The sequence below is a fragment of the Chroicocephalus ridibundus genome, chromosome 16 (assembly GCF_963924245.1).
Source record: "Chroicocephalus ridibundus chromosome 16, bChrRid1.1, whole genome shotgun sequence".
In the NCBI taxonomy this organism is placed as follows: Eukaryota; Metazoa; Chordata; class Aves; order Charadriiformes; family Laridae; genus Chroicocephalus; species Chroicocephalus ridibundus.
Genome location: NC_086299.1, coordinates 5,334,026 through 5,354,625, shown reverse-complemented (window position 1 = coordinate 5,354,625; position 20,600 = coordinate 5,334,026). Strand labels below are relative to the sequence as shown.

Genomic DNA, 20,600 nt, shown 5'->3' with positions numbered 1-20,600 from the left:
GGGACTGTTAAATCTGACAAAGACCTGCTGTTTTTTCAAATACTTAAAGCGTTTCATGTTTTAGACCCAGCAGAATGCAGAGTTGATGTGGAAGGCGGAAGCTGTTGTCTCTCTGCTTAGTGAGGTCCAGTTTGTAAAATTAAATACATAGTGCTTCCATTCCGTAACAATGCGTGTAGTGCTTAGTAAAGAAGCTGCTCTAAAAGTTATTTTTGTGGTAAGTCACAGAAATGTATTGAATATCAATCTTGAGACATTGAAGTAAGAGCAAGGAAACTTAGGGTGAAGAATTTACTAGACTTTATCTGTCCCACTGCACCTAGTCATTGTGTATATCCAAGAATATTGTGTGTCTTTTTCTTTTTACGCTTTCCAAAGAATAATACCAAGGTTTCAGGATGGCTAACTGCTCTTAAAACTTTTTTTTAACCATAACAAATCCTAGCAGCACGTGTACGTGTCTGCTTAGCCTATGACACGTACACCGCGGAGGGTTTTGCCTCCATATAGCGACATAAATGCTTAGTTTTGAACTGTTATATTTTACTGTCAGAAGTCAGTGTAAAAGCTGTCTGGAGAAAAGAAGGCTGCGAGGAGACCTTATAGTGGCCTACCAGCATCTTAAGGGGGCCTACGAGAAAGCTGGGGAGGGACTTTTTAGGATGTTGGGTAGTGGTAGGACTAGAGGGAATGGATTAAAACTAGAGATGGGACGATTCAGATTGGACGTTAGGAAGAAGTTCTTCACCATGAGGGTGGTGGGACACTGGAACAGGTTGCCCAGAGAGGTGGTGGAAGCCCCATCCCTGGAAGTTTTTAAGGCCAGGCTGGATGGGGCTCTGAGCAACCTGATCTAGTGGGAGGTGTCCCTGCCCATGGCAGGGGGTTGGAACTAGATGATCTTTAAGGTCCCTTCCAACCCGAACCATTCTGTGATTCTATGAACTGGCTTCCTCTAAAACACCTGTAACAGGTTGGAGAGATGTAGGAAAGGAAGGTGATTTTTAATGGTATTGCTAGAAGTGAAGTAACCACAGGGGATTAAACTGAGAGATATGTATTAAATGTTTAGTCATAGTCCATTGTATTTAATATTTACTGTATATATATTTATTAGGGGTTTACCATTAGGTTCACAGTACACATCAATTTGAGATGTTTATCCCTTTCAAGCCGTCTGTGCTGTGATGCCCGTGGCTGCTGCTGTTGGCAGCACATCAGAAAGAAGGTAAATGGCAGGGGAGCAAAGGGGAGGAAAATGAAGTTCCAAAACCGATGTTCCTGCTGAGGGCTGTAAGGAAGAATGTCTTCCACAGAACTCGCATTCAGAGCTCCGGTAATCATTGTTCCTTCTTTACCTGTACAGCCTTAGTTTCCTGCGAGAAGCAGCTCTTCTCTTTCAGGTGGACAGCTAATTATATTAGGGGAGTTAGTTACTGTTGGAACTGTGGAATGACTTTTAATCATCATGACTAGGGATTTTCCTGTTTTGGAAAATATAAGTGTGTGAGAACTGAGATGACATAATTCATAGGTTAGAGTTTCTAACTTAAATAAATTTTAAATACTTTTTCCTACCTTGCTGAAATAACATAGTTAAGTTTGTGCTTTGGTCTCTGAGAATCAGCTTTTATTATAGGAGGTAAAAGTATGAACATCATCAATACGTGGTGTTCAGGGTTTTTTTGGAAGGTGGTGGTTTGGGGCAGCAGTTGAATGGAATTTGTAAGAGAGTTCTGCAAAGCAGAGAACTGTAAACCCTGTGATTTCTAATGTAAATGCAGTTCATTGTCAGGTTTGCACAGAAGTTGTAACTGACCTATATTTAATTTCATCACCTTCTCCCTTAGAATTCCATGTTGGAATGTTCTACTTTGCTCACTCAATAATATTTGTAAATGTACCATTCTCTGATGCTAGAATTACAATGGAATGTTTGGACTAAAGTCATAATTGTGTATTTATCCTTTTGGGATGTCCTTAGAGAACCAGGCAGTGCCAAGAGCTTAAAAAGACTTTAAAAGATTACTTAAAACTTCTTTCCATGCTGTGTGCTTCATCCATCTGGCTTAGAGGGAACATGAGTACAAGGTCTAGAATTAGTTTTCATTTGCTTTGAATTCTTCTTGTGCCCCATAAGCCTTATTGTCTGGCACCAGCTTTGATTCCCAAACGCTGTATATTGGTGTTTTTGTTTTTCTTCTGTTGCTTGAAACAGCAAAGGATACGGAGTTGTCAAAGCTTTTGTGGCAAAACTTCCTTAATTATTGGGCCTTTCAAAAGGAAAACAAAAACAAACACACACTCCCCAAAAAAACACAGAACATGAGGAGATTAGTTTCTTGTACAGATAATATTTCAACTGCTTTTGCAGACCATGGTAGATGGTTCATATTGATTGGTGACACTGTGTAAACAGAAAACAAGAAATGATGAATCATCTGTTTACTGCAGTCTGCAGAGGCGGCAGCTGAGGCCAGTGTGCCCCGGGCTTATGGAAGGGTAATAACATTTTCAATAATCATGAAGTGTTGAGAGTGGTTTACGTGTTGTTCAAAGATAGTGCTCACAGTAGCATCATGTCCTGGCATTGGGAGGGAAATGTGAAAGTCGTCGTATTTCACCCTCCTGAGGAGGATCAGTTTATGTCAGACCACACAGGCCCAGGTGAAGTGGAGCAGGTCACATTTTCAGCCTGCAGTACGTTACCAGTTGGGAGCGTCACATATGAACCAGCGCGGGATGAAAACCAGGGATGGAGCGTCTTTAGAGTGTAGACATTGAAGAAAAGGTCAGTGTCCCTCTGCAGAGGGGAAATGCAGGAAGTGCCATCTTCTTCGGGGACACAAAGAGTCCGAGGAGAAGGAGAGTGTCTGGGAATGAAGGCGGACTGGAGCTTTTTGGAGAGGTTCTCCTTCTTCTGTCCATGCAGAATGGGTAAGGCAAAGGATTACATAATGCATGTTAGTGATAACTGAAGTATTTTTAGTACCTGAAATGACAAAAGTTTTAATTAGTAGCCTCGTTTATTAGTAGCTTTTTTTCATTTGGAGATGCCAGGCTGACAAGTAAAATACGCGGCTTCTTCCATGTACCTCACGCGTAGACTGGCTTCATTCACCAACACCTCTGTGCCTTTGACTGGAAGCAGGTCATGTATCTTAGCCGATACGGAGGTACTGTGTTGCAGTTCTGTTTCAAGGAAAAGAGTGTCTGAAATGGGGAAAAATGCAGAGATAAAAGACCAAGTTACTAATTTCTTTTGTTGATGCACAAGTGGACAAAGAACTCATTATGAAAATGAGGATGGAGAAGGAGGGGGACTGGTTTTTAGAAGTCCCTTGATCAGTTTGATGTTTGTTCCCCAGGCTGTTGTATTTAGTTACGTTGGCATTTACATGGTCTTAAGCAGGCTTTGAAGTTATCAGGTCACACGTTATTAACAAAAGCTAAGGAAGACAAGGGTGGATCGCACTTTTGTTGTCACCTTTGTTTATCTGGAGAGTATTTTCTGGGTGACCGGGTTAACAGCTCCGTGAGCCACCAGCGCTGCTCTTCCACAAGTCTTAGCATCTGAATCTCCATATCTAATATCGCACTTCTCAAAGGAGGCATCTAAAAGCAAGATATTTGGGGGGGAAAAAGGCAACTGCTTTTGTGCTTTAATTTGTTCAAGTAACTTTTTTCTTAATACAGTGATTATAATCTGCACGGGCTGGATATAAGATGGTGTGCAGCTTTGTGGGTGGGTGGGTCTTTTTACATTAGAAATCTTTATTTTTCCTTTTTAGTTAGGTAGGTACAATCCTGTTTGCTGAAATAGGCTTCAGAAGCCATTTCAGGGAAGGTATTCCTGAGGTGCACAGAAAAAGATATTTAAAAATTTTGGATACCTGGCAGTTATTTCACTCCTGTGGTACTACCTGTATTGGGCACTACGAGTGGTGACGCAGGTCTTGTTCAGTTCAGGAGCGAGGATAACGCGGACACTACACTCTGAATCCTTATTGCAAATAAGAGCAGAAAGCTCCCAGCAGAAGATGGCGAGAGGCTCGCTCGCCTCGTAGCCCGTAGCGTGACTTGCCAATGCCTGTGAAATGTCTCAGTTGTTTTATCTCCGCTGGCGTTTTGCCTCCAATTGGCAAACTTGATCACGTTACATTCTGTCTCTCGGAGCAGGAAAAGTGCTGCCACGGTCCCCAGCTGGAAGCTGTTCAGAAGGGACCTATTCGCCGCGGTAACCCGCTGGTTTAGGTACAAATGGCGCAGATGGCTGCGGAGGTTTGGCTTCGGTCTGTGTTAAATGAGGCCAGAAAACAAACAGTAGCCGGGGAGGGGGTGGGGAGGAGCGTGTCAAAAAGTAATTCAACATGAAGTTCATGTTCAGTAGTTAATGTGTGTTGAGTTTAGATTCTGTCACCTGAATCATGGCAAAATGGAAACTTTTCATGGTACGTTTGGTACATTAGAATCCTTAAATTGTTCTATTTACAGCATTACTTTCTACATAAAGTGAACAAAAATGTCCCCATTTAACTTTCCTTTTGCAGTTAATGGAGACGATGACTTTTAAACTGTGTGTATGTGGGTTTTTTCCTCCTGACTAAAAGCAGAGTTTACTTTTATATAAAAATTCTATCTGTGCACTAAGCCAGGATTGTTATTGACTGTCAGGTGTCAGATTCTGCTTCACAGAGGAGGGAAAACCTGAGGAAAGCCTGGATTGTGTTTCCCGGGAGAGCTGCTAGAGCGGGGCTGGCCAGGGGCGGGGGAGCCGCAGCTGTAAGGAGAGTTTACCGCTTCTGATCAGTATTAATAAGTTGGTTTATTCCTGCTGGCTGGTTGTCTGATCACGCACTAATGTAACTTTCAAAATGTGTTCTTGAAAAATCATTTTCAGGCCTTGACAGATTCCTTAATGAGGTTTGAATTTTGAAGGCCTATTGAGCCTTTTAATTTTTATAGCAACTGCTCTAATCCTCTTAAAGCAAAGCATTTGTCCAGAAACAAAGCCCGGCCTTAAACACGGTTAATAGATAGCTGCAGGTTGCTTTGTATTTCTAGGTTAATCTACACGCACACAAAAAATCTACATTAAGTTCACAAAGAGGTCAGGAGTAATTCAGTCAGTGATCACTATGCTCTGGTTAGTGTCCATATGATCAAGTCACAAGAAGGGTCATGGGATTTAATTTTCATTCATGTTGTTAAAGTCTGCTTGTTTAGATAATTGGAGCCACTGGAGTAGTTTGTCTGTGAGCTGGAAAGAAGTATCTGAAAGTAGGAAATCATGTCATTAGTAAAAAAGAAATGCAGCCTTGGAAAAAATGATAGAAAAAGGAAGGGGACTTCATCGTTGCATCAAGCACATAAATTAGCTGTTTGTCTGTGTCTTTTTTAATTTTTAGTGTATTAGAATCAGAATTTCACACCAGGTTTCAGTTGTGTTCTGGTGCAATGCCTTAATCGCGTAGGGGTTTTTACCAAAATTAATATGGATGCAAAGGAGATAGTATGTGCACCAAAGCGGAGCCGAGCAGTGGGAAGGGCAGTGTCCAGACACAGTTCATAACCAGTGAGGTACTTGTCATAGAGGAGCTGTGATCATGTGTTACTAAAAAGAATTTAATTAGCTCTTGCAAATGTTCTAGTTTTGAGACAGGCGTATCTGCCTTGAGGCTCTCCACGTACCTTTGCAGTAGAAAAGCTTTGTATCTGAATAACACTTCGGGAGGGTTTTGGGGTCACTGGCACTTCTTTTGGTACATCTTTCACAGACTTCATTTATTTTGGCCTGACGGCTGCAGCTGGGTTTTGCCCGTCACCTCGGGGCCGAGGTTGCAGCAATGGCAGGCCCAGGTTAAGGTACTGCAGAGCTTTCTTCACGGCACAAAAGCTGGAGTGACGGTGTACACGGAACAAATCCAGTTGTGTAAATCTGTATTTCACAACTAGGATCTAGGAATTTTCTCCACTAAATCTCCATAAGGGAAACACCTTTTGTTCTTTTAATAACAGAGAAGGTTGTTCTCTTACAGTTCGCTGGGACCTTGTCAGATGGTTTGGGAAAGACGATGGATAACAGACATCAAACCGAACGCGAATACATCCGCTATCATGCTGCAACCAGCGGAGAACATCTTGTCGCTGGAATCCATGGACTTGCACATGGTAACCTTTAGCTGTGATTTTAACTCATTTCTCTCTTAAAAGCAATGATCAGATTGAAAAGAGCAGTTTGTGTCACTCCTGGGTCGTTACCTGCAGCCAGGGAAGTGGAGCTACCACAGGCTTTCCATTGGAATCTGAATGCTTGAGGGTCGGGGTCGGGGGGTGGTTTGGCTTTTAAGTTGACAGACAATACATTTAAGAATAAGGTCTTTTCACATGTAACTCTTAGTAAAAGCTTTTTAGCAAATTGAAATGAAATTTCAAAGAAAGTTCATCCAAAACTTCAGTTTCTTTGTAGAGTTATAAAATACCCACACAAACAGTCTTTTTGAGGGCCAGACATTAAAATAAAAACTAATATGGTTGGACTGTAGTTTTCTTGTGTTAGCTTTCAGTTCCAGAAACCTGAGTTTCCTCAGAATCGGGACATCAGTTCAAAGCAACATTTCACTAGTTGGGTTATTTTGTGGTTTTGTCTTGTTTTTTTTTAAGTCTACTAAGAACCAGAGAAATAAATTTCTGTAAAAGGCAGCGGACTAGTCTTAATTTGGCCAGAATCTCACATCAATTTAGCTCATGATTTATCTGTTCAAGAAAGTTAAATCAATACAAGCCGAGTTTAAATCAAATATTTATATTTTGCATCATCTTGACTCAGTTTGTTTAAATGTCAGTCTTTTAGTGCACTGGTTGCAGCCTGTGTACGGCTGATCTGGCTCTCACTACGACAGCAACCTTTCCCCTGCAGAGCAAGAGGCTTTATGCTGGGCGCTTGGCATGAAGAGACGCTGCGGGTACTTAAATGGATCGTGAGCGGTTTCTCTCACACCAGTGTGCTGTCTGCTATAAATTATATTGGTAGAAATAAGGGAAATCTGAACTATGTCAGTCTTTGCTGAAAAGTCAATTATAAACGCACTTCATTGTGTTGTATTATCCAGTAATTAGTGGGACTGTTTTCGTTTAATTCTGTGGAGGTTTTAAATGCCTCCCATTCATTTTTATTTGTTTTTTCAAAAAAGCAAGTAACTGTTAAATCTTATCTGTTGAAAGCAGGAATTAACCATAAACTACAGAAGTGATTTAAATACTTTGTGTCTGGAAGTTAAGGTGCTGCCTGGCCTGTACCTCAGCCACAGACCTGGAAAGAGCCCCTGGCTGCTGAGAGCTGAGGAGCCAAATGGCGGTACGCGTTCTTAACGAGTGCGTAAGCCAGGTCACTAAAGATTGTGCTACTCTAATTGCGGAGATGGGAAATCTCTAAAGCCTGTTCTCGGTAATATGAACTGTTCCAAGTCTTTTGAAGCCTCAGTAGGTTCTTGACTTCTTCAGAGCGTTCAGATTCTCAGCAATGGAAACATGCACGGAAATGTCTGTGGGCGGCATTACCGTTAAAATCACACAATGCCAGTTTAAAATAATTGACTTTTTCCAGTGCACAAATGCACTTTTCTGTCTCACATTGTATAAGCTTTTGCGGTAACAGAATCTTGTCACGTTGTAAGTAACCGCTTTACCTCGGGAATAGATGGGGACTCTGTCTAAATACAGCTGGGAAATAAAACTACAGAAATATTTAAAAATATACATATTGAATAATGAATTAAATCTTTTTCTGTGGGATATTATTGTCTGTGCCTATGCGTGTGTATACTACATATACAAAGTATGAAGTTATTAGCTAATGCAATCAGCTGTGAAACAGTTTTTGTGTTACATTAAACGCCCGGTACGTTTCTGTCACGCCTGGCAGTAAATAGTCAGCTGTGACAAGGCTCTATCGTTTTTCAAGGCGATGCTTCTGCCCTACTTTGCTGTTCTTGTCTTTCCTAGGTATCATTGGAGGATTGACGAGTGTCATAACTTCAACGGTGGAAGGTGTGAAAACTGAAGGAGGTGTCAGCGGTTTCATATCGGGCCTTGGGAAAGGGCTGGTCGGCACCGTGACCAAACCTGTGGCGGGAGCTCTGGATTTCGCATCGGAAACCGCACAGGCAGTGAGGGACACTGCAACTCTAAGTGGCCCCAGGTCAGTAAGCGGTTTGTATTTCCGATCAGTAATACTGTAAAAATGCATATTAATACCTTCTGCAATTTCTGATCTGATTATCTTTCCTTACCCAAAGAAACAATAACTTAATCATATTTACTATGAGCTATTATTAGTGAGGTAGCCCATTTCATTCAATTTGCTTTTGCTTTAATAGATGGCATTTGTTGATACTGTAGCAAGAGTGAAATTCGCACAGAAAATCTGCAACATAAAATAGGAATTATTAAGCTACAGCATTAGATTAAAGCAAAGTTTTGAAAAGGCTCTGTGTAATGAGATTAAGCTTCCACCATGGAATCCTTACGCAGAGTTGAAATGGAAGAGTTCTCCCTGCTCTACCTCCAGCTCCCATTTAGCTGTGTAGAAAAAGAGTTTTTCAAAGGTTTGAAGAGTTCTGGCATCAATGTAGTGTCATTATTTTATAATTTTCATTCTGTGCAATGGTTCTCACTTACAAAAAGTGAGAATATACGCCTTTATGTTCACATGCTTATCTGTTTACCCAGAGATATGTGGGTGCACATCACGACAGATGCTTTGGTTCGCTTCCTCCGTTCAGTTACTAATGTAACGTGGTCCCTACAAAATAATGATGTTTAAAGTAAATGAATGTTCATTAGCACTGACTATGGATGTGGAAAAGGGAGAGGGCCAAGTTTGAAAAATGCTGCTGTGAGAGAAGATTCTTTTTACTCTTTTGGTTTATACAATAGCACTATGCCAAGAAGTCCTGTTGCATGTATGCATGTGAGATCCTGTGTGCTGAAGAAGTGAAAGAAAATGCCAAGTAAATGTCTTGGCAGAAAGCTTAGAGAAAAATGTTTGCAAAATGTTGGGTTTTCTGGTTGTTCTTCCCATCTGGCTTTTCCGTTTCTTGTGTTTTATTATGCCACGCTTGGAGCCCTGAAGTGTCCACCGTCAGTGTTTCAGTAAAGAACAGTAAGGCTGGTGAAGTGTGCGTGAGGTGCAGGAAACTTTCAAGAGTGAACCTAGGTGCGCTTTGTTGTGAAAATGGAAGTGTTTACCTGGATGTCTGAAGTATTTGGTGCTTAGCTTGATTTGTAAAAACAAGAGGTCAGGGATTACAATTCGGTAAGTGCGTATGCCTACACGAGATTACATGAGAACTCTAAGTGCATCCCTAAGAAAACACATCTACTGTTTTCTTGTCCGTGTCTCACTTTTACCAGTGTACAGATTGATTGATTTATTTAAAGTTGTGGAGAAACACACCTGGCTGTACCGTTAGTTGTCTTACCAGTTGAGCGGTGGTTTTATTGTAGTTTGTTTCAAGATACACGTATATTTAAAAATCACGTTTTGCCATACTTGTACGAGATCCAGCCTGTGCACAGTAGCGATGATGTTATCAACAGCTGACAAACTCGAGAGCAACTGGTACAGGGAGGGCCTCCGACCAGCCTTATCTCTGGCTTGTGTTTGCTGGTGGGACATAGTTCCCTTTAACTTGTTAACCGTCAGTTAAGAGAGGAGGTCAAGACAGATGAGCTGAACCACATTTTCACTTCCAGTAGCTTCTGAAATGCTATTGTCACAGAGGAGCACCGTGCAATGATTTTAGTGTTGACACACACTCTGAAAAAGGTTTCTGATGCAGCAACCTTCTACAAGGAGAAAAAACTAAACCCCCAAACAAAAAGAAAAACCTTTCACACTTACTACACTCCTCCAGTCTACAAAATCTAATCAAAACTCATTTTAAATAAACAAATGTACTTGAGAATATGTAGATAATGTAGGAGGGGGGGGAAAAACCCCAAAACACACCACCACCTATACGCAACCTTGCACTCCCGTTTTGTTTGGTAAGGGCTTTTTTATGTGCTTATATAATGAAGCAACCAAATTGTTCTTTCGGGTGTATAAAAAAAAAAAACAACAAAGGATTTGTACATTTTTTAGACTGCTGTGTACCAATATCCCCCTGCCGCATTTGTTAACTGTTCAAATATGTGTGGTTTGGAATCAAAATAGAAGAGTGTTCCAAACCCAATGTGCTGGCTCCAGTTGAGTGTTCTGTGTAAGCATGCTGGGCCGTGTGGGCTCTTCCAAGCTAAGCACACAAACACAGCCAGCCCTGGCCAGTGCGAGTTTATGGCAATAACTGATCTGAAGTGTAATTCTGCACAACTGAAGAATGTGAGTTAATAAGCACGGTGAGAGCCATCTTGACCTTATCTTGAGACTGACAGCACGTGTGTGCAAGATTCCGGTGCTGGTGCAAAGTCGAGTCAACCAGTTAATTACAGTTGCATTTAAATAGCATGATACATCACCGTAAATTATAGGCCCCTTGCAATTCTCTAATTACATGGTTGAATTTTTAAAAAGCCCTGAATTTAATCTGCTTGACTTTACCCATTGGATCACTTTTGAGTGAGATGAAGAACTTTAATTGAGGTTGTAGCTTTTCCTGAAAGGCGCGTTCTAATTCCAGCAGTTACTGAAGTGAATGGAACACTGAGGACGACTCTGTGGCTGGTGTCACTGTGATCAGGCTGCATGGACAGGAATCGCTTTTGGCTTCAGATGCACTGATTCGTACTGGGACTCGTGCAGCGAGCACAAACCCTGTGTTGGGAACACGGAGCCGAATTAACAGGGCTGAGATGCAGATGATGACTTTAGAGCTTATGGTAGTAGTTTAAAAGGTGATGTGTTTAAAGCACAAGAAAATATTTTTTATGTCTGACTTTAGGCTGGACTTTTTCAAGGTTAATCTTAAAACTTATGTCATCGTATAATTTATTATGCTTGTTATTTATTAATAAAGCTGCCTTAATACTTTTAAATTTGAATACAGAGGAGAACATAAAATAGTTGTTGACAATGCAGCATGCATCTAATTTATGAACAGTTAATGCCTGTGTCTTGATACCTTTTTTTGAGCGGGTTTTATGTGTTCCAAGTACTCTAGTGTCACATACAAGAGTTCTGATTATTTCCATACTTGTCATATACTGCCAAAAGTCTTAAAGACCAGTTCAAAACAGGAAAGCTGTTATGTCTCTAGATATGCTTGGAAAGCTCTCTCCTAGAAACGTGTCTCAAGTCCTACTGCAGCACAAGTAAAGAACATTTATATTTAGATGTGTCTCTAACTTAACAAGTAGTGCAGGAAACTGCCATTACGGCTTTCTCTCAGGCTTCTGCCAGGTCAGTACAAGCTTAAGATTATTCTTGAACTGTTGTTGCAAGGGTTTGTGTTCTTTTCTGATAGTCACAACGTGAAACTTCGAAGTAAGGAGATAACTTCACGACCTACCCAATTCTCATGAATTCTATCAGGGAACTCAGCTGTATTAGTTAAGAATAGTCTGAGATTGGCAAGCCGTTAATGGTCACAGAAGAGTCTTACGTAAATATTTGATTCTTTTAAATGTACTTCACCTGGAAAGAAGCAGCCTGTGCTAGTTGTTCTTTTGTTCACCACTTCCACGCCATCACTCAGAAATGTGCAGTGAGGTTGCAACGTTTGAGACAATGTCAACAGCAGGTGATTATTATTTTTTTCCTTTGTGCATCTGTCTCTCTGTCAGCTACGATTGCAACTGTAAGGTCAAAAGCAGTAGATTTGAAAGCATGAGTATCGGTGACACTGGGAAGGTGCAGAAAACGTGTACCTGACTGTATGGAACACCAACTCAGCTAATATACTGCAAAGAGGAGATTCTCAAGGTTCTCAAATTCTAAAGATAAATATTGCTTGAACCTTAACATCTCCGTATGTGTCCCAAATTCCGTCCTGCCCTTGGACTTGATCTAGATCTGACTTCCAGAGTCTTTGCAGTAATGTCAGTCACGTATGGGCCACGACTCTGGTGAACCAGGTGTTACTCTTCTCCTGGTAAGCCCTTCCTAAGATTTTCCTAGAAGCCAGAGAGAAAATACCTTTATTGGCTAGTGTGTTGTGTAGACCTGGAAATGTTGTGTACAGGACAGTTTCGCTGATTTATCGGTCTAATCTGTAAATGACTTGGGCAGTGCAATTTCCTTCATATCCTTTTTCCTCTTTTTTTTCCCAGTGGGATAACAGGTCTTTGCAATGAACTGTTTCCTCAATTGATCTCTTCTCCAAGTTTGACCATTTTACTCCTGCGTCACCCTGTTAAATGGCTGTAGGCATCGGCTTTTCCTCAGCGTTAGCCCTACCTCCCATCTTCACTCACTGCTGAACTTGATTTTATGGGTTTACATTCTTCTGTCATTACTCTGTCCAGATTCTTCCACTGCTGCTGTCGAGTTCCTTTGAAATCCCCCCAGTCTGTAAGTTCCCATCCGTACTGTGTGACAAGGGACCGTCGTATCCCCGCTCTGTGACAAGCTGTGCTCTGCGAGTCATCCAAAGTTGTGCTGGCTGGTTTTACTGCCGTATCACATTGCAAATTGATAGCCAGTTTTCTGCTTGCTACTTTCCCCCAAGAGGTTTAGTTTTTTATGTTTTGTTTTATTTTACTGCTTCGCAAGTATCTCCTCGTCATTTAATATTTGTGTTCTGGATTATTTTTCCCCAGATGAACCAGGTTGCAATTTTGTAGGTTGAATCCCATTTCATTTCCTGCCATATTTCTGACCTCTTCAGGTTCTTTAGTACTTCACTGTCCTCACTGGAGTTTTAAACGCCTCTTAGTTTGTCCTCTCCAAATATAATTTTACATGTTGCTTTTACTAGATCCTTGAAGTTAAGCAAGCCTGGGTTTGTGCCCACACATTTTGCAGCACCTCAGTAGACACTTCTCCCCGCTTTAATCATTTTCCGTTACCAGTCTCACCTGCTCAGTATTCTCCCAGCTTTTAATTTATCACTGGTGACTTTGTGGAGGCGTGTGGGAGATCCTGTTCTCTTCTTCAGATGTCTGCTCTTGCTTGTTGCGTAGGTGAATGTAGGGTTTCTTAGGGGGGGAAGTAGTTCTTCAAACCGCAACCCTGCACCTCTTCAGCAGGGGTTAATTTCATCGCCAAACCTTACACTTTTTTTCTGAAAATGCACCTCAGCTATTTTAGTTTCTTAACTAGAAAGAGACAATAATCCACCATCTAAGACCTAAATGATTTCTAAATAAATGAAGCTACCCTTAAGAATGAACAGAAAACGGTTCTCTCTTCTTTTTGCCTATTCAGAGAGTGCTTCTTACTGCCACGAGGCACTTCTGGACTGTAGTTGTGACTATGGATTTCTTTGCTACAGCTTCCTCTAAGAATGATTTATTTTTTCTTGCCCTTACTCAGAATTATTTTCCCAAGGAATGCCTCGGATTAGAAGGAAGTGCAGTCTTCCCTAGACTGCACAGAAGTAAGTCTCGCATGCTGTACATCAAGAAACTTAATAGGGCTTTTTGTCAGAAAAGTCTCAAGTAATGATGTGGAATCCTGTCGGGATTGCGTTGCACAGTCACTGCTCCGCTCTGCCTCCCCTTACAGCTCTACGGAAGGAATTCCGGCACTTGAGGCATGTGCTTGCTCTTCTGGAGTCGCTCTCGGGGGGTGCAGCTTTTTTCCACACCCTCCTCAGGACTGACGGGCACCTCCTGCTTTTTTCCCTTTGCTTCCCCCCCAGGACAAAGAGCTGGAGGGTCATCACTTGGGAGCACAGCCTCCATTCTTCACAGTAGAGCAGTATTCGCTATGGTTGAAGAAAGTAACTCTGATGCATGTAGTTTTCATTATTTTTTTAATCCAGAGGATATAGTAAAAGGAAGATTAACCTTTAAAACATTCAGTTTGCTTAGTCGTATTTTATTGCAGGGTCTGTAATTCTAGAGCCGCATGTATGAAAATGTCACCATTTCCCATGTTCCCGCACTGCTCACTGCAGGAACGCGCTGTTAGCTGCTTAGCGCCCACCAGAAGTCTGGGCGATTTGGAGAATACAAACTCTGCGCTGACGTATCCCTCTCCCTTTCCTTTTTAGAGGGTGGAATGGACGTTAATTGGTCCCTGCTGTAAAACCAAACTCTAACACTTCTTTACGTGTTACAGAAAATACCTCGCTTTGCATCTGAATACTGTTCCCAGGAGGTTATTGCTAGGTATCTGCATTACTAGGTACCATTTATATTTGCAATATTTGTGAAATCAATTGTCTTTGACAAACGGAACAAGAGCCCGGTTGAAGAGAACTGTGTGGTCACTGGGTTTCACCGTTGGTAACGTGTCTGTTAACAGTGAGAAGGGAGACTTTATGAGAGACTGAACTGTCACTCTGAATATTCTAATTATTCTGTTTTGTAAGAAAAAGGATTTTGCACTAAAACATCAGGGTTGAAGTTGACATTTGAGAGCAGAAAGACACCCTGGATGCGTTGGCTACGGGACAGAAAGAGTCGGGGCACTGGAAGCGAACGTTGCGAGGGGAGGGCAGATGAGCGAAAAAGGAAAACACTGAAGTGAATAACGCCGAGTAGTTAGCCAGGCAGAAAACGTGAAATTATGTTTTTCTTTATGTCCATTCACTGTTAGCAACAAATAGTTTCAAAAAAATGAATTAATAAGTTCTTGCTGTGGCAGTCTCCACAAAAGCAACGTATTTACTAGCGCCTTGTAAGCTCCAACGAGAGGCAAGTGTGCGTCTGTCCCTGGGTACGGGGCGCTGCAGGGCGCGAGACCTGCACAGCTCTTGCGTTAAGAAAAGACAGCTGCTACGGCTGGGTGCAGAACGGGAACCAGACTAAGCGGGAGTTCATCGTGTACAGTAACTGGTTTGGAAAAGGGGCGGGTTCGTGAGGAAAAGGCATTATGTTGTATGAGGCCAGTCTGGCACAGAAGGAGAGGTGGCGGAAAATGGACCGCCAGAATGGACAGTCCAAGCCATGCGCGCTTCCAAACACGACGCTTGGGAAGGCCCGCGGGGAGCTGCTGCTTCTCAGCACGGGCGGACGTTTGCAGTAGGTCACTCGTGTTTTCCACGTAGGTTAAACCCAAGGCACTGTCACGGAGGCCTCGCATAGTCCTGCAGAAATGTAAGCAGTTAGGAACTCAATTCTGAAAGGAGCTGATAAATCCTTTGTTGGATTTGCCGCAGATTTATTCTGCTTCTTACACTTTAACTGACAATTAAGAGAATTGCATTTGCTCCGCAAAATGGAACTCTGTGTGCCCAGCGTTTAGCTATTAACTAAAAGAAACACAATTAGACAGGGAGAAAATTTTATTTCCTTAGAAAATACTTGTATTTCTAGAGCCTGCATATTTTGTCTAATTATCTTAGATTTCAGCAAAAGCTTTTGGACACCAAGGCCAAAAGTTAAAAGGAACACCTTTTAGCGTGTTGTACGTTTCCTCTTTTCAGGCATTCATGTGTTTTTTAGATGCTTCCTTATTCAGAAAGCACCCCGCTGTTTTGGTGTACGCTATGTAATAGTTTTCTTGGGTTGAAACAATTACAGAGAGCTGCAGGTTTAACTAGTCTGCAGTGGTATCGCCTAGAATGGAACTGGAGAGACTTTGAAAAAGAAAAAAAAATTCTATTCATGCATTAGCATCAGCAGAACAATCTAAAAAATCATCAAAGACCGGACAATAAAGTATTCGCAATTTCCATTCACAAATCTACTTGCTTAGAATTAGGTGGGATAAGCCGAAAGCGTATGTGCACCAGAAACGAACAAAAGCTTTATTCAAAACAGACGTGTCTGTTGGAATGCACCAGGACAAACCAGCAGACTGCAGTAAACCAGTCGGACTCGATCCCCAGAATTGAAAAAAAATTTAATACACATTCTGTGGGTTTTTATAATATCTTTTGGCCCTCTTAGTAGTATTTTCAGTTCATAAAAATAGTAGGAAAGATGAAACTGGTGTAAGGCAACAGCAACGTGGCGTTTGTTTATTTACTTGTTTCTAAAGCACAAATGGCGTGAAGTGCTCACCAGCGCAGTGGCGCTATGACCTCACGCCCCGAAATACCGGCGTGCTGAGCCAAAGGGGTGAAGTCTGGTACAGTCAGTCGAGGGCAGCTCTCTGGGAATAAGTTTTACTAGCCGTATAGCGAGGCAGGTAAGCACAGGCACTGCCCGCACGAAGAATAAACACGCGGGTACCTTGTATTACGTGCATCACCACTGGGAGCCCTCGTGGATTCCCCGTCTGTTTTGGTTTCCCTTGCGTGTATTTGGAATACCATCTTTCAGGTTGTCTTTCCATTTGCTTTCATTCCAGATGCTTTTGCCTTGAGATCATGTTAAAGGTTTCTTTACATCCTTAATTTTGTGACCTGTATCAAGAAGTGGCCTTTAATTCCCACAGTAGTAAAGCTTTGGGTAGAGAGTATCTGAGCATACCCAAAGGTGGACTTTTTCCATTCTGAGACCAAATACAAAGATGTAGGAAATGCCTGTTACATACAAAATGAAAATCTTCTCTTCTCTCCATGTTGTATTTCCAGTAGCATTGTGTCTTACTAGAATTACTTGCTACACCCTCCTCCCAAGCATAAATACCGTGGCATCAGGTTCTCTGCGGTTACTCCACATGGTTAAAATGGTAGAAATATTAAACCGTGCAGCTGGACAGGTAGGACTGTTTGTACTGACAGGTTTTCTTTTTGAATTAAAAGATACAGCATTGCCTTAAAACTAATACCACTTCTAAGCAGTATTTTTAGCCATATTAGTTGAGGTACATATTTATGTAGTAATTACAGGTTTACTTGAAAGCAAAGGACCTTGCGGCGAGGCATGTGCTAACACACTGCTGGGCTGTTTACCTGTTACTAGAGAGATTTTTTTTTCCTTCGTCATTAACGGTGAGGTTTTCTGTTCAGTCCTAGTCCAGAGTCTGTAGATGGGAGCCCAGGGCCTGCTGGGATGGGGTTTTACACTTGTGCTGTCCTTTTGCCCTTCCACTGAACTCTTTTCATTTCAGTCATGAGCAAACAGTCAGTGCCTGAACTAACAACCCTGCAATCCTCCAAAGCACGCCTCGCTTACAGTACCAAACAAAGGGAGGCCCGCGTGGGCCGGCCCAAGCCAAGGAATGCAGCTTCGGGGTTCTGCTCCATAAATTTAACCAGCACGACAAAAAGGAGATAATATGAGCCTTCGTGATGATCTGAAAGGGGGAGGTTTGTGTCCCATTGATTGCGGTCTGGCCTATTGCCAGGCCCCGAGCCTGACCGACAGTTGAACCATATCGTTAAGGCGTGTAATACAGCTCAAGTCTTGTACAGCAGCCAATGAGTACATATCCAGAGGGCAAAAGTTTATAAAGAGTTGAGGCTGTCCTGTTTAACCCTCTCACACTGCATGTAATATATACTGCTGCCATTCAGAAATAGTCACATTGCTATTAAAAATGTAAACCTTCAGCTTTCTTTACTTGGAAAAAATACACGTGTGTCTGATTTCTAATGTGCAGCAGATTTATAAAGTGATCTGAGAAAAATATGTAAAACTGATTTTTATAAAAACAAAAAAATCCAACCCACTTTTTTTTCCAGTACTACTTTATCCATAGTTACTTTTTTGTTCAGAGATGTCTTCTGGGTTGTTCTACAAACTCTTTGATACAGATGGAGCTATTTATTGCCTTGATGTCACCTCATTTAGCATGTGGCTGGTATTTTTATAGATAATTTTTTCACCTAATGTTGCTGTTAACATGTGGAACGCTCTTTATCAGTTTTGTAAGTACAGCCAGCTGATTTGAATTGTTTCTGTGACTCCTAACTTTAAAATCAAAACAAACTTTCCGAGTATCTTTTCGTTAGGTGAAGTTTGTGTCAGAGGATTTTGCCGTGCCTGTTGCAGCCCGCGTTGTACCAACTGAAAAGTATTTAGAGTCTGAAAACACATACCGTCACCGTGGGTCACTTCACACAGCGCTTCGGGCACACCTAGCAGTTCGTGTCCTGCTGCCGGGCAGGGGCTCCTGGTTTGCTTTCTCCCCTAGAGAGGATTTGCTTTCCTAGAAAGGTAGGAGAACAACAGGGAAACATTTCTGTTACGCTCCAAGTATGTTACACCTGAAGTAAAGCAACTGTGTCTGCATTTACAAACAGGCATTGCTTGGCAGCACTGATGGGTTTTGATGGGACCGTTATAAACACGAGCACAGAAGTAAGACTAACGCTCAGTGTACTGCGCTGCCTGCCTGGCAGCAGCCTGCCTTCCCAAGTTTTAAGACCTCGCGCTGTGCCCTGAGGCAGAGGAATGTTACGGCCCTGGGCACTTCCCTGAGGCATGTTCAGCTCGTGTTTTTCAGATAGGTATTTGCAAGAAACCCCTGCTAAATATCGCATCTTTTGCGTTGCATCAGAAGGCGGATGGGCGCGTTTTTCAACACATTTGTGAGACTGGAAACTTTAAGGTGACAACTTTAGTCATCACTCTGAGATCAGTACAGGAAGAGTCTGGGAGAAACTGGAAACGGAGATGGCAGTGTTACATTTTGTTAACTTATGTTTGATATATCAAAGTGCTTGAAAAAGCATTTGTTTACTGCCCAGCTGTTACAGTCAGAAGTGGAGCAAGTGCCGAAGGCTGACCACGGGTTGATGCGCAGAGCACTGCTCGCGTCAGTGCCGTGCAGCTGACGGGTACGCGGGCACATACAGCTTACGCAGAGCTCGGGCTTGTTAATATGGATGTCATAAGAACGTGCCCTTTGGGCGAGCACAGCTGCTGCTCTGCTGGTTTTAAAGAAGTGATTCTTGATGTCCTCATCAAGCTCTTCTGAACCTCCTTTTGAACTTGGAGCCTGAAGAGGTGATACACAATCATAAACCCAATGAATACTTTTCAGTTTTGTTTTGATCTTGTATACAAAAGACAGGGGAAGGGAGAAGAGCTACATCTCTAGGAAGTTGGCAGGAACAGCCTACATGATAAACAGTTGCTTCTTCAGCAAGCTGTAGTTCTCCTAAAAGTATATTGGGTCAGATAAAGGTCTTCAGCATCTGAGCTGGTAGATACCTCAAAAGAGGAGGGATTTGACTGTAAGTGGGAGGTTTTAACCCTAGGCACCATTTATTTGCACGTTTCTGCCTGAAACTAGCATTTTGGGAACACTTTTAACAAGCACAATATATTCCATGCATTTGCTGGAATAAACGGTGCATATAAGCTTCCTCAGATATGCAGTCAGCAGGGAGCTGTCTGGCTCATGATTTTACACATTCTTGCATCTAACTGAGACATTGTAATGCCAAATCCAACACTTGGACTGACTGCACCGCGTGTGCATTTTTAACACACCTTAAAAGCATCTCTGTGTCTGAATTGGTGACCGAATTCCATCCCAGAGCTGTGCCAGATCTCCGGGTTCAGGCGTCAGGTCTTCAAGAAATTACCTGCCTGTTGGGAATTGCACCCCCAAAGCCCAGTGCTGGGAAGGCGGCAGCCGTACTTACCCTTTGAAATGCAGCATTACTGTCTGCCAGGAGAGTCGCAACGGAACATGAAATCCAGATTGCCACAGGCCTTTCTGAAATGGGCCCAAATCACTTAATGTTCTCGGATGCGGAGAACCAGCACATAAAAACTAACGCTGGCTGTCTCCTTGTGCTCAGCAACTGCAGGGGACATTCCTGCTTGTCAGAGGGGTTCAGCATTTGAAACGTTAATTGTATCAGTGAGGGAAGAAAAGTGGAAGTAGTAGATTTTTACGATTTAGCAAAGGTGTGATATGAAATGCAGACCATATCAGAAATGGTATACATTTGTTTTCCTTCGTTATCCTTACAATGACTGTACGTCTGTAGTTTGTTGCTGTGATGGCTGAACTTTTAGGTTAATTTTTAAGGTATACATTGTTTAGCATTTAATTGATTGTGGCACTTCTGAGTATGCTTTACACCGTGTCCTCCCATTACATGTCCCACTACTGTCTCCGGTCTGCATTTTGTGGAAATTATGTGCGTGCAATGATGACACTTACAGACAGCTGCAGGTGCAATTTAGTATTGAACTCGAGCAACTGTAGCAGGTATTTCAGTTGTTGTATTTAATGACAGAAGATGTACGGCTATTCCTCTTTCACTTAGCAGATTAAGTCACTTCTTAATGTCTGAAATGCACTAAAGCCTCCTTAGACAAAGCACTCCCTGTATTTATGAAGCCGACTCTTTCCAGAGCCAAGAAAGTAACAGGTTTGATATTATTTCTTCAAAATACTAGCAGCAATTGAATTGTTCCATAGGCTTATATTACCTGCCAATTTTCCTTTGTTTGAACTAAGGTTGTTTTATAATTATTTCAAGGGGATAAAAATTGTTCCCAGACTGAAAAGTCAGTATGCCAAGTTACAGCCCAGAGCAGGCTTTTATCAATAAATTTTATGCAAACGTGAAAAAACAAGTTTATAATGGAAACACTGACACAATTTGAGCTATACCAGAACCAAAGTTACTGCTTTAAAT

General features: G+C 42.0%; 1 protein-coding gene across 4 annotated transcripts in view; it reads left to right on the top strand.

Annotated features, from left to right (window-relative positions):
- Positions 1-20,600, top strand: part of VPS13D (vacuolar protein sorting 13 homolog D) — a 103,337-nt gene that overhangs the window by 70,154 nt on the left and 12,583 nt on the right. For all 4 annotated transcript variants that reach the window (XM_063354063.1, XM_063354061.1, XM_063354062.1 and 1 more), the window contains 2 exons: positions 6,039-6,171; positions 8,005-8,200. In XM_063354063.1, the coding sequence (XP_063210133.1) occupies positions 6,039-6,171; positions 8,005-8,200 (329 nt within the window). The remainder of the gene's footprint in view (positions 1-6,038; positions 6,172-8,004; positions 8,201-20,600) is intronic.